The 13674-nt window shown below is 38.6% G+C and overlaps 1 protein-coding gene across 2 annotated transcripts in view; it reads left to right on the top strand.

Annotated features, from left to right (window-relative positions):
• NUP153 (nucleoporin 153) overlaps positions 1 to 13674 on the top strand; it is a 31338-nt gene continuing 17664 nt past the window's right edge. Inside the window, exons 1-9 of one of the 2 annotated variants that reach the window (XM_026841676.1) lie at positions 1 to 109; positions 2305 to 2553; positions 3824 to 3963; positions 4046 to 4174; positions 5957 to 6073; positions 6197 to 6241; positions 6338 to 6391; positions 10661 to 10807; positions 11549 to 11601. In XM_026841676.1, coding sequence (XP_026697477.1) covers positions 2388 to 2553; positions 3824 to 3963; positions 4046 to 4174; positions 5957 to 6073; positions 6197 to 6241; positions 6338 to 6391; positions 10661 to 10807; positions 11549 to 11601 — 851 coding nt within the window. In that variant the 5' untranslated portion in view covers positions 1 to 109; positions 2305 to 2387. Of the gene's footprint in view, positions 110 to 2304; positions 2554 to 3823; positions 3964 to 4045; positions 4175 to 5956; positions 6074 to 6196; positions 6242 to 6337; positions 6392 to 10660; positions 10812 to 11548; positions 11602 to 13674 lie in introns of those variants that run through there. The other variant, XM_026841677.1, reaches the window with a different exon arrangement.

Genomic DNA, 13674 nt, shown 5'->3' with positions numbered 1-13674 from the left:
ACAAACCAGGAAGAGAATCCAGTAAACTATCACCATGATTATGCAAATGAAGATAGCATAGTGATTGATGGGAGAGTCACGCCTGAATCGGCAAGAATTAATTTAGAAGGTATGTGAAAAATCATTTAGTATTCTGGCCATCTGTATTTATTCACAGATTTCTAGTTTTGAATCTAAAGGAAGTTGGAAGAAGCATTTTGACAGAATTTAAAAAAAAAACCCTACCAAAAAGCTCCCACACAACACAAAATCAGAATGCCCCCCCAACCAAACAAAAACTCTGAACAACTGTTTGTGAAACTGTCTTAGCTCAAAACTGTAAACATAATTGTAAAACATACTGGAGGTTGTCTTACAACTCTTAGAAGTCATCAGTTAACTTCAGGTAGTCAATTAGGTGCAAAATACTGTTAATACTCATTTGCAAGTGTGCTGGGTTACATTTTCTTTTTAAAAGGTCTGAAATTAAAGTATCTAATTGCCTAAGGTAATAAAAACGTTAATTTGTTTTGTTGTCCTGAAAAGAAAAGACCAGATGCTAGAATGCCAGAGGAAAATTCCTTCTCATGTCCTGATTGACTCCCCGCCCCTTTCGGCTTCTTTTGTCAATTTAGTCAAGTTTCTTGTTAGTGTAATGGAGAACTGGGTAACTTGGTTTATGACATTACTCTTTTTGAAATATTTGATAACATTAAGGTGTGTACATGGGTAGCCTCGGGTTTTTGAAAACCTATTTTGGACCCTTGGCAAGTTTGCAACCCCTTACTTTACCATATAAAAGATTAATCTGTGTTTTATATGCTTCTCACTGTTTCTGTAGTTCTCTGTAAATTTGCATATGCTCTCATTTGAGTTTCTCTTAAATTAGCAGTTTTGTGGAATTTAATTTTTAATAAAGAGAAAAATTTTGTCTGAGCACACTTACATAACCATCTGTGTGGAAAGTCAGTTGCTTCAGTTGTTGGCAGAATGAAAAATAATGAGGAAATACCTTTGTCACCAATGTCATCTACTTGTAAATAAGGAGCTTTATTGATTTCTGTGTAGCTGTAGCTTGAGAATGAGTTTGGATAAAGGAATAGAGAAGGTCTTCATGAATGAGCAACACGTGTTGGCTTTCCTGAAGAACTGTGTGAAAGGACCTTTCAGTAAGAACAGCTGCACAGCAAACTTTCTAGCTCCAAGAAATCAGGAGCAGATGGACACCCTAGAACCTTTAGTAGCTTGTGTTGCAGTCTGTGAATGTTGTAGACCAATCTTTTTTGCTATAGTTTTTTTTTGTTATAGTTTTTATAGATTTTTTTGTAATTACTACTATTATAATTCTAGAAAGCCTGTTTCTTCAGGTGTGAGGTACCAGTGTGCTAGAGCCTGTATTCCTTTGCTTGGCCAGCCTTCAGCCTGATAACATTTTCCTTATCTGAAAGAACACAGTCCTAAAAATCCACTAGTGCTTTGGAGAACTAGTACTAGTAGTACTGTGGTAGTTATGAAGATTGAACTAGCTAGTTTAAGCTTCAGTGTAAATATCAAGAGGAGAGTGACTCAAAATCATGTTTGTACCTAGAACTCCTGGGAGAGACTGGACTTACATGGATATCAGGTATGATATCCATTAATAGCTGTTCCATTCATGTGGCAAGTTGGAGCTGTGAGACCACTTCCTGCAGGACACTGGCAGTGTTTACAGACCCTTTGGTTCATGAAGAAAAAAAGACTCTCTTGCAGCTGAGGCCACGATGCTTGCTTGTCCTTTGTGCCAAAAACTCAAATGTTATTGCATAGGCAATAAAGTTTTGCTTGTAGGATGACCTGTCACCTTTTTAATGGTAGAATTTGGGAGGGCACATGACAACACCAAAACAAACAACCCCCCCCAGAATCCCTGCAAATACACATTTTCTTGTTATTTATTCAGATTAGCCTAATCTTTGTTAGAAGATAAACTTCAGAGTTGTCTGCAGCTTGCTGTGTCTCAAATTTTGGAAAGCTTATTGCAAGCATCTGCAGAAGAAGGAATTTGCACATTTGATTGAGTGAAGGACCCAGTGTTGGAGCACTTGAGCATGTGGTCAGAATTTTGTGGTGTAAAACTTAATGCGACATTAATAGTTACTGCAAACAGTGTTGCTGTTGTAATAAAACAGTTAGATGAAACTCTATCTGAGTGAGGAAGAAGTTAAATTTGGCTTCTCTATTTTTGTGCTTAGAACTTGGCAATAGTGTGATTGTTGATAGAAAAGAGGTTTTGGCGTTTGTGGGCTTGCCTATAGGAAAGCTACTTGTCTCCCTCTTCTTGTTTAGAACCATCCACGAGTAGATCTGCATTGAACTTCTCAGATGTGTTAACAAGGCCCTCTCTCCATCGGAGCCATTTGAACTGTACCATGTTGGATTCCACAGTACCGCACTGTCAACCCTCTACATCTTCTTCGCTTGGCATTGGCAGTCCTGGACTGTCTCTTGTAAAAGAAATAAAAGATTCTACCTCTCAGCATGATGATGACAACATCTCAACAACCAGTGGCTTCTCTTCTAGAGCGTCTGATAAAGGTAACTGTCGTGTTCTCTAATGGATTTTTTGGTAACGTGAAGTACTTTCCATTCTTTAATATTCCGCATCACCTTAGTAAATAAAGTAGTTGAATGTCAGCTTTGAATGTTAGAATTAAATTTAATTTTTGATATTTTAGAAGTAGATAATCCTGTCCACCTTTTTAATACAACTACATTTTGGAATATATTTGTGAGATTCGGATGTTACAAAGAGTCAGTGCTGATAAACACACTTTCAGCTAGGTTATCTGCAAATCTTGAATGTAGGATAGTGGGAACTGAACATGACTCACTGTAGCTTGACGGCTAGGTTGATTGACTAGAAGGAAGAGTGACTCAGAATATCTGACTGACAGCTGGTTGAATGTGAATAAATACAGGTCACAAATAGAATCACAAGATGTTTTCACCAGGAGTCAATAAAGGAACTACTCTCTAAAAATTTTGGGCTGCTTTTTTTGATGTTTCTTATTAGAAGGTTGTCAATATGGACATGTCTTTTGCTGAATTCAGTTAAGGAATGTACACCATTTTAAAGTTTAAAAAAAAAATCTATTGATGTAAATGGGGACCTAGGTGATCTCACCAGGAAAGGGCAGACAGCAGGTTTGCAGATTTTTCGAGTCCCACATGTAAACAGGGGTTGAGGCGTCCTCAGCAAGTTCTCTGGAGAACATATTTTTACAATTCAGCATAGTTGTTGCCAGGGTTTAGCAATATAACCTGAATTTACTATAACTTTCTGGAGTGTCTCCATAAAGCATACATGGAAAATAAGTCATTAACTCTGTTAGTTCAGCCTTTGGGGATCTTTTCCAGGTTTAAAACCTGTGCATTTCTGAGCTATGCTGACCTCCACCTTTTACCAACATAGGAAAGACTTTGTGTCATTATAGATGCACCAGTGTTTATGCAGTTCCCTTTTATTTTACCATGAAAGAAGAAAAAATAAAGTTGCTCTGCATTGGAAACATACTATTAATTTGTTGTGCATGATTTTGAAAGATTACTGAAAAGTAACGTATTTGGAGTTCTGTGAACAGATTTTAAATTCAGAGTTAATACTTGATTTTCATACCGTATGTAAAATTGATCTGTTTGAAGAACTCTGATGGTTAGAGTGCTGGAGAAATGAGTGTTAGGGGACTTTTTTGTTATCTAAGACTTATTTTTTTGTATTAACGAACTCTGGAGTTAGTGTGAGCTTTAATATTAAAATTCTTTATGTACACAAGGAATTTACATATAGCATGTGTCATTTTCACAGATATCACCGTTTCAAAAAATAGTTCAGCACCACTGCTGTGGTCCACAGAGGCTGAAAGATCTCATTCCCTCTCACAGCATCCTGCAGCTAGCTCTAAAAAACCTGCATTCAATTTATCTGCTTTTGGGTCTCCCTCTCCTGTAAGTACTGCACAGCATTAATTTTAATCAATTTGAATGTGTAGTCATTTTACTAACCTCTTGTCATAATACCTTTCTGTAGTCACTTGGAAACACTTCTGTCTTTAAGACAAGTCAACTCGGGGATTCTCCATTTTACCCTGGAAAGACCACTTATGGTGGTGCAGCCGCAGCAGCAAGAGAGACAAAAGCGCGAATTGCTTCTTATCAGGTATGAGAATAGTAGTGCAGTGTGAGGGAAAATGTAACTGAAATGCCAAAAAGCTGTGAGCAGGGAGCTGAAAATGTGGTAACAGGTCCTATTTTGCCCTCTCAGCCTACATGAGTAGAAAAGAACAATTTCTGTTTAGACTGTTTTTTAAAAGTTTACATAGAAGTATTTGTCATAATGCACAAGAATGACAGTAGCATCTTATGTTCTAGCTAGTTGTTTGTGGTTGGGATTTCCTCTGTTGTTAAGCTTTTCAGAAAATTACATTTTCTGCCATTGTTTGCCTCTGACTGCATTAGGTTAAAACAACTTGTAAATAAAACCAATCATGGCATAACTTCGAAAAGTTGTGTTTATAGCAAAAACTACCTGTCTGATACTTACCTGTAGATCTTATTTATAGCGTGGGTGTAGGCATGTTTGTGTATATTGTATAAAACTGTGCACTCTTTTCTGTAATAGTATCTAAAAGGCAACTTTGCTCATACTTTGCCCTTCTGTTACCTGGAGGGAGGCATGCAGTCCTAAATGCAATCTCAAGATAAACAATAAAATGCTTTCTGGTTTAATACCATTTGGATAGCTCTTGAAAAGCTCTTTGCCCCTAAGAGTTCTTTGTGTTCTAAAATGAAACAGTAAATTACAAATGCTGACAACTCTCAGTAGCTAGAGTTGAATCTAAAATAAAGTCAATAAAACCTGGTTCAGTTGGAAAGTATTTAAATCAAAATTACCTTTATTTAAAAAAAAAAAAGTCACAAGGAACTTTATTTAAGGAACTGGAAATTTGCTGGACTTATTCTGGCAGCCCATTTCTACCATGGAACAAGGGGACCTACAAGTTCCTGAATTAGTGGAAATGTTGAAAACCTTTGGTTTGTTCTGACCTGGTGTTAAATCAAACTTCAGAACACTCAAAACTTCCTGTAAGCTAGATGTCCTCTTTGGTCAGGTGTCTTTATTTTTTACAAAATAAATGTGGATGATGCTGAAAAGAGGAACCAAAATACTAGCCTTTTAAAGGAGAGACTTGCTTCCTTGTTGCTGCATGCTGTGGATTACAATGAGTCTTGCTTGTGTTTTTTACACAATGTATAGTCTCCTTCCTGTCTTCATATAGCAGCATGATAAACATCATGTGGTTACATGAGGGGTTTAACATTAAAAAAAAATGTAGTCACACTGAAAGAAGGTTTTTTTTAAATTATATTCAAAGTCATGTGGTGCAAATAAAAGTTTACTTTTTTCAGTGTAGTATGTTTAGATCTGTTGCAGTTCGAATCAGATATTTATCTTCCTAAACAGTAAAAAGAGCTGTAGTCGGCTGTAATCTTAGGGGAAGGGAAGAAACGGGAGAAGTAAAACTAGAAATTTGTGATGATGGTTGTATACATTGGTTTTAAGATGGTATGCTTATACCATCGTGAAACTCTTTGAGATCTAGCCTGTTACTGAAAGTACTTTCTGCAGCTCAAGCCTTTGTTTCAGTTCTGTTTTCCCGTTTACTGCCTCAGAGATCCTGCAGGCCTGACATCTTCCCTTTTATGACCTTTTACATTTTAGTATTTCTTTTGTTGCTTTATCGTGTGTGGGGCCTCACTTACATTTCTATGAAGTCAGTAGAGTATATTTTCTTCTTCATGGCTTGAATGCCCAGTGAATGCATTTTTCTCTGTCATCACAAGAGTATTGGCTGTATCATCAGTGCAGCTATAGGGCAAAAATACATGCACGTTTAATTAAAAATCAAACGTCATAATATTTGCAATACTTATTTTTCAGCCACCAGTAAGAAGGCAAATGAAAGCTAAACAAGCAAGCGTGCAGTCCTATGGTGTGACAAGTTCCACAGCACGGCGCATCTTGCAGTCATTGGAGAAGATGTCAAGTCCTTTGGCGGTAAATGGCACTCTTTTAAGCTGTTTTATTTCATGTGTTTGTAAATCATAGTAGATGTGCCAGTATAGGATGAAGATCTTTATATAGTGTCCAGTTTAATTTATTGCACTGTTTTTTCAACAGGATGCTAAAAGGATCCCATCTTCTGTTTCTAGTCCACTGTCTTCTGTAAGTTGATCACAAACCCCCCAATTTTTTGTTGGATGGAACCCTCTCTTAGGGAGAAACTTGGCCTCTAATATTTAAGCTTTTTTTTTCCCTTAGCCTGTGGACAGGAGCTTGCTGAATATTACTAGCTTCCAATCCAAACGACGACAGGTAAGAACCAGTAACATCTTAAGCTGACAGATAACTTTCTATGCTTTATAGCCATTAGAACAAATGTCACAAACCTCAGTGACAGCATACATACGAATTCAAGTTAATATTAGTATTATGTGAATTATAGCTGTCTTGGCTCTGTGGAAATTGCTAAAAATGTCTTTTCTACCCACGCTAGATGAAGGACTGTGAAGATTACTCAGGTTAAGAATTATTTTCCTTATGTGGTGGTGTCTTGATGTGTCAATCAAGAACAATTTCTCTGGAACACACAAAGTAGTTTTAGCTTGTCCTGCAACTTGGGGTTAAGTTGCATGTTAATCTTTCTGTTTAGGAAAGCTTTCTTTTGCAGAAATGATCAGAAAGAGAAAATACTGATTGAGTGATCATGAAGACCTTCTACAGATTTCCATGTTCGTTTTGAGCAGAAAAATAATATTGATGTTTTTTATTACTGCTCAAAGTAAGGAGAAGGAAACTAGTAATGTTTTTTAATCACTTTAATTTGGGGTATCATTGAGTTTATTAAATTGTAAGACCTACAAAAGGCCACTTTAAGATCAGGCAACTGAAGGAACAGAAGTGTGATTTTTCTTCCATGCAAACTTTTCATCTGCTGTTTTAATGAGAAAATGAACAGAACGTCTCAAGAAGTTTCTATGCTAATCTCTTGATTAGAAATGTAATTAATTTTACAGTCACCTCAGTTTAAAAACATCTTGGGTTTCTTGTACCATCTTTTGCCATATGCTAGATTGCAAGAATGTTGAAAAGTAGAGCATATAATTTCTTTGCCATAAATATTATCCAAATAATTGAAAACAAAGCTGGTATGGATTCTCAGTGAAATTGTGGAACTACACCTGTGATGAGGCATTAAGAAAGATCTACCAGATTTGCAGCGTGGAGCCTGATGTCAGTCAGAAAGTGAATGTTGCACACAGCTGTCACTGGGTAAAAGTAGAGAAATTGTCTATTCATAATACTAGAATTCATAAAATTTGGCAGGGCAAGGGTAGCTCTTGATGAGAAAGGGAGGAGAGGGTTGTGCGTTTTCCTGCTAAAGCAAACATATGGTTGACAGAACGCTTGAGCTGTCAGGCAAAATCTCTGCAGGTATTTTTTTGTTGTATTTTTCTTATTTCAATGATCTGCACCACACAGAATAGCTCTTATTGTATTAAAAATCTAACTGGGTGACAATTTTTTTTCATTATACATTCCTGTCTAATCTAATATCCTTCTACAATAAAGTCAGCTGCCTAGTGGGTTAGGGAAAGGTGGTGTATGTAGTTTTCTGGATTTTAGTAAGGCTTTTCACACAGTCCGTCACAGCATCCTTCTGGACAAGCTGTCCAACAGTGGGATGAGCAGGTTCATGGTGCACTGGGGGCTCAAAGGGTTGCAGTGAATGGGGCTACATCTGGCTGGTGACCAGTCACCAGCGGTGTTCTGCAGGGCTCAATTCTAGGGCCAGTGCTTTTCAATTTTTTTATCAATGATCTGGAGGCAGAAGTTGAATACATCATTAGCGAGTTTGCTTATGATACTAAACTGGGAGGTCCTGTCGACTCTGTGGAAGGACAAGAGGCCTTGCAGAGGGATCTAGCTAGACTGAAGTATTGGGCAATCATCAGTGGCATGAAAAGGAACAAGTGCTGGATCTTCATCAATGACACAGACAGTGAAATTGAGTGCACCCTCAGCCAGTTTGCAGACGTCACCAAGCTGAGTGGTGCAGCTGACACGCCTGAGGGAGGGGATGGCATCCAGAGAGACCTGGACAAGCTCAAGCAGTAGGCCCATGTGAACCTCATGAGGCTTAACATGGCCAAGTGCAAGGTCTTGCACCTGGCTCAGGGCAACCCCCGGTATCAATGCAGGCTGAGGGACGAAGGGATTAAGAGCATCCTTGCAGAGAAGGGCTTGGGGGTACTGGTGGATGAGAAGCTGGGCATGGGCCAGCAGTGTGTGCTCACAGCCCAAAAGGCCAAGTGTATTGTGGGGTGCATCAAGAGAAGTGTGGCCAGCAGGTTGAGGGAGCAGACTCAGTTCTTCAGCTCTGCTCTGCTCTGGTGAGACCCCCCTGGATACTGTGTCCAGCTCTGGGATTCTCAGTACAGGAAGGATATGGACCTGTTGGAGTGGGTTCAGAGGAGGATCACAATATCAGGGGGCTGGAGCACCTCTCCTCTGAAGAAAGGCTGAGAGAATTGGGATTGTTTAGCCTGGAGAAGAGAAGGCTCTGGGGAGACCTTATTGGGGCCTTTCAGTACTTAAAGGGGGTTTATAAGAAGAATAGGGACAGGCGTTTTTGTAGGGCCTGTTATAATATGACAAGGGGTGATGGTTTTAAACTAGAAGAGGGTAGATTCAGGCTAAATATAAGGAAGATATTTTTTTACAATGAGGGTGGTGAAACACTGTAACAGGTTGCACAGAGAGGTGGTATCTGCCCCATCCCTGGAAACATTCAAGGTCGGGTTGGCTGGGGCTCTGAGCAGCCGGATCTAGTTGAAGACATCCCTGCTCATTGCAGGGGGGTTGAACTAAATAATCTTTAAAGGTCCCTTCCAGCCCAAAATTTTCTAGGATTCTGCACCTGGGATGGAGTAATGCTGAGCACAAGTATAAATTGAGGGAGGAGTGGCTGGAGAGCTGCCCTGCAGAAAAGGATCTGGGGGTGCTGGTTGACAGCAGGCTCAATACGAGTCAGAGCTGTGCCCTGGCAGCCAAGAGGGCAAACTGCATCCTGGGGCACATCAAACACAGCATAACCAGCTAGTCAAAAGAGGTGATGATCTCGCAGTATTTGGTGTTGGTGTGGCCCCACAATTTAAGAAGGATGCATCCAGAGGAGGGCAACAAAGCTGGTGAGAGGGCTGGAAGATGTGTTCTGTGAGAAGCAGCTGAGGACTTTGGGTTTTTGTCTAGTTTGGAGAGAAGGAGGCTGAGAGGTGACCCTGTTGCTCTCTACAGCTTTCTGTGGAGAAGGGAGGTGCTGATCTCCTCTCCCTTGGATCCAGTGACACAGGATGCGTGACTCAAAGCTGCATCAGTCAGGGGAGGTTTAAACTAGACATTAGGAAGTATTTCTTTAGTGAGAGTGTGGCCAAATGCTGGAACAGGCTTTCTGGAGAGGTGGTCAGTGCCCCATGCCTGTCGGTGTTTGAGGCATTTGAACAATGCCCTTAATAACATGATTTAACTTCATCAGCCCCGAATTGGTCAGGCACTTGGACTAGATAATCACTGTAGGTCCCTTCTGACTCAACTGTTTTCTATTCCAGTTCTATTCTATTAACATTTTAAACCAGCAGTGCACTATCGTTCACTGAAAACAAGTTTGTGAGCTTACATGAATTGATTTTACTCAAGGTTTCAAAATGACTAATAATTTTAGAAAGATAATAATTTAATAATTTTACTCACTTTATAGAGCATGAATTTTATTACCAAGAACTGGGAGATACTGTGAAATTAAAGCTGCATTTTAAACACACTTTTCTGTTGATACTAATTTAAATAATAGTATGTATCCTAAATCTGATTATTATGATCCTTAAGACTGCAGATGGAGCCTTTGGTAAATCTTGTAGCCTTTTGAGATTTTTCTTGTTTCACAATTCATTTAAGTCAGTTTTGCAGAATATGCAGTGTTTTCAGTTAAAAATTAACTCTTGTCTGTGAAAATGCTTTGACAAGGAAATTTGAACCAGTAATTTTAAATGCATCTAATGCAGCTCTAAAACATTGGAACATACTTCAATGAATTAGACTATTTTAAAATTATTTTACAACTTTTTTCTTTTTTAAGTGTGACTTTAAAGGAAGCAAATGTAGGAAAAATGAAACCCAGAAGCCTGTATAATTAGCTGTTTAATGCTGTGAATGTGAAATTAACAGATTAAGACAGTAAAAAAAAAAAAATCACAACGTGAAGAGAGGAGAGGAAAAGATGGGAGAATATTATGATAACATGAGTTATTTTGATTATAGTAACATGAATTTTGTCTATGAAGTTAACTGCCAAATTTTGAAATGGGAATCAGTCAGACTTTGTCTGCTTCTGTAGCTTTTTGGATTTCATAACTGTTTTTCTGGTGATTTCCCTCTACAAGCTAAATGCTTTCAACACTTCTAAATAATTTTCACTGGGTGCTGAGACTGATGGGAGGTTTATAGTTTGTAACTTTTTTCATCAGTAAATGCTGTGGTAGTTTCGGCAGATGCAAGGATAATTTGATTGTTCCTTCCCTTTCAAAGATGGAATTGCAGCAACCACCTGTCCAGAAACTTGTGACACCAAAGGCAATCTCCCTGTCAGTGAGTCGGACCCAGTATTTTAAACCATCTCTGACTCCAGCTACTGATTCCAGCAAAATTCACCAGAGGGTAGATATAAAGCACAAAGTAAGTAAACTTTCTGGTCCTTATCTGCCTGCTTTTTACAAGCTTGGGATGTCTCTAACCAATTAATTCTACTAAGGTGCTCTTTCTTGGCAAAGAGTACCAATAGTATGCTTGAGGTAAACATTAAGATAGTGAGAACCATTGTGAAAGTGATACTTTGAGGTTTTATGGATTTAATTATATTTTTGGAACAGTAAGTGGCTGGTGGTTATTTTCAGAATATGTTGATGTGCTATTAGGTCAGGCTGTTCTCAGTGAAAGAATGTTAAAATACAGAAATATTTTCCCTTTTGTATGCTCCTGTACACAAAGCTGTCGTTGATGAAACATGCTGTGTATAAGCTCCTTTAGGTAAGCTATGGGCTCTGAGTGAGATTTCTGACAATTACCCATTCTGATCACTTTGTTAATTACCCATTCTGGTCATTTTGGTGTAGATGAAGTCCCTGATAAACTTTCTGTAAAACAGGATTGGCAGCTCTTTCAGAAAAAAATGCCCATGGTTCTAGTATCGATCAGAATGTAAAAGTGACCAGATGTTAAGTCTACATGGCCAGTCTTTAGGCCATGGCTTGGAGATCAAAGTGGATAGTCATAGCGGCTAGGGAACAGACTTAGTAGATGGGGTATATCTAGTGGTACAAATGAAAAAAAACAACACAAAACATGTGTGTGTGGTTGTCTTTGCTTTGTATATAGTTTATAAATACATTCAGATAAATTTTGAAACTTCACTTGCAGAGCATGAGAGAGAAGAGTTTTCCTGCAGAACAGCAAGTAAAACCATCTGAAAGGTATGACAAATCTATTAATTTAAAACACTTTGAAAGAAGAAAGTTCTCTCCTTTGTCACTACAGTTTGCATGCCTGTGTTCTTTTGGAAGGGCAGTAACAGTTCTCAGGACAGTGAAAAAATTGTATTTATGAGAGAGTTCAACCATTTGGGCATCTTGATGTTTATTAGGGGGACAGCTGTTAATTTCAGCTAATTATTTCATTGCTTGGAGGCTGAAAGCTTGATCCTAATGAAATCATTATTTCTGAAAGATTATAAGGTGATGTGGCTTACAGTTCAGGACTAGATTTAATTTTTAGGGTTTTTTTTTCCTTCAAAGAGTAAAAAACCGATGTTCCTCCTCATTTTTGATGGCGAGGTAATTTGTCTGCTCTGTGAGATTGCACAAAAAGCATGGGCTCTTTAGAATGATCTGAGGCCAAATGACAACTTGTCTCTAAAACACAAAATTCCAGGAGAGTTAATAATTGTATTTCTTCCTGGGGAGATTGTCTTGCATTACACTGCTTTCTTGGTTTAGGTAGAATGACCACTTCCAGGTAATTTTGATAGCTCTTCCTTCTGGGCAAATAGTCTTTTGGGTAATGCTTGAATTAAGACACTGCATTCAAAGGATACGTTTTTTGGAGGATTTGTCCCTTTCAAAGAACAGTAGCAGGGAACTGTATTTTGTTGTTTCTGTGTTCATCTTCCAAGCAATTCTTATGGTGCCTTGGGCATTCTTTGGCTTGCAAAAAAAAAAAAAATCAAACCGAACCTTTATTTTGTTTTGGCATCTAATAGTTTGACTTCACAGCAGCCACCTTGTCAGGGGTGTTAAAGATTGGCTCTAAGGTTTCAGCACATGTGCGAACAGATGTTAGGTTTTAACTTTGGGTTTTCAAACTGTTCTAAATTTTCTTTGGTAGAACTCCTTTCTTTTCCTCCATGTAGAAGGAAGATCCAGAAAACTGATACTGCTTTTTATTTGGTTCACATGTTTTATGACTATGTTCTACTTTTGTCTGTAAAGTAGATGGTCCTTTTTAAAAAATTGTTTTATAAAGCCAGTCTCTGTTGGGTGTCATGTTCTAGAGCGGGAACACAACCCTCTTAAGGGGTAGCTGGCCAGAGTCCCTTCATGCAGCTAACCTGCAGGACTTTGGAACATCTGTTCAGCCTACCAAAGGCTATTTAGTTTTAAAATCTGGGTCAGAATAGTGGGTTGGACTGACTTGCTTGAAGACAGAAGACTCTTTGCCCCTTAGAAGCTGACAGGTGTTAACAGACAAGAGGAGTACGGGCTATTATAGACAGGCTATAATTGTCTGAATAAAGCTCTATTTTGACATGAGATTTTTTTTCAGAATTCGAATCGGTTGTCAGTTTGGATTAGAGAAAAGTTTGAGCATATGGCCTTAAGGATCTGTCTTCGTCTCAGTGGTTACAGTGCTAAGCAGACTGTTTGCAAGTATCTGACAAGTTTAGACCAATTATTTTCCTCAGTCTTCTGGAAACTTGACCTGGTGTCTTCTAGTGTGATCAAATATACTTTTGTAATGACTGACTGCTTGGCTGCAGGATAAGCTTTGATATGGTAATTTTTCCAGGGATACTTCATTTTGATGCTATACTGCTTTTTGTTGTTGTTATTCCCTAGTTTGCTTCTGGTTTGGGGTGTGGTGTGGGTTTCTTGGATTTTTTGTTTGCTTGTTCTGAGGGGTGTTGTGGGGTTGTTTGTTTTGGTTTCGGTGTGTTTTTGTTTTGTTTTGGTGGTTTTTTTTTTTCTTTACCCCCTTGGATTAGAAAATCTTTCTGGTTTGGATCTAGGCTCTTTGTAATGAACAGAGAAATGCCTTTGTATGCCTTACAAAAGGGATCTGTATTCATCTCTGAAAAGACTTCTGGAATGTTGGCATACCCAAACACCTCTGCTTCTTCTGCTGATGGCCCCAGAAAAGCCAGAGGTCCTTCTGGAGCTTCTGCTGTATTATCTTGCCATACAAGTTTAAGCCTCTCTTCTCCATAAGAGCTGTTGGCAGCATTTCACGCACGCATGCACGCGCTCTCTCTTTCCATATGTATATTTTTA

This window comes from Athene cunicularia (assembly GCF_003259725.1).
Source record: "Athene cunicularia isolate RWA chromosome 2 unlocalized genomic scaffold, athCun1 chr2_part1, whole genome shotgun sequence".
Lineage (NCBI taxonomy): Eukaryota > Metazoa > Chordata > Aves > Strigiformes > Strigidae > Athene > Athene cunicularia.
Note: the sequence above shows the minus strand (reverse complement) of the source record. Positions and strands in the feature narration are given on the sequence as shown.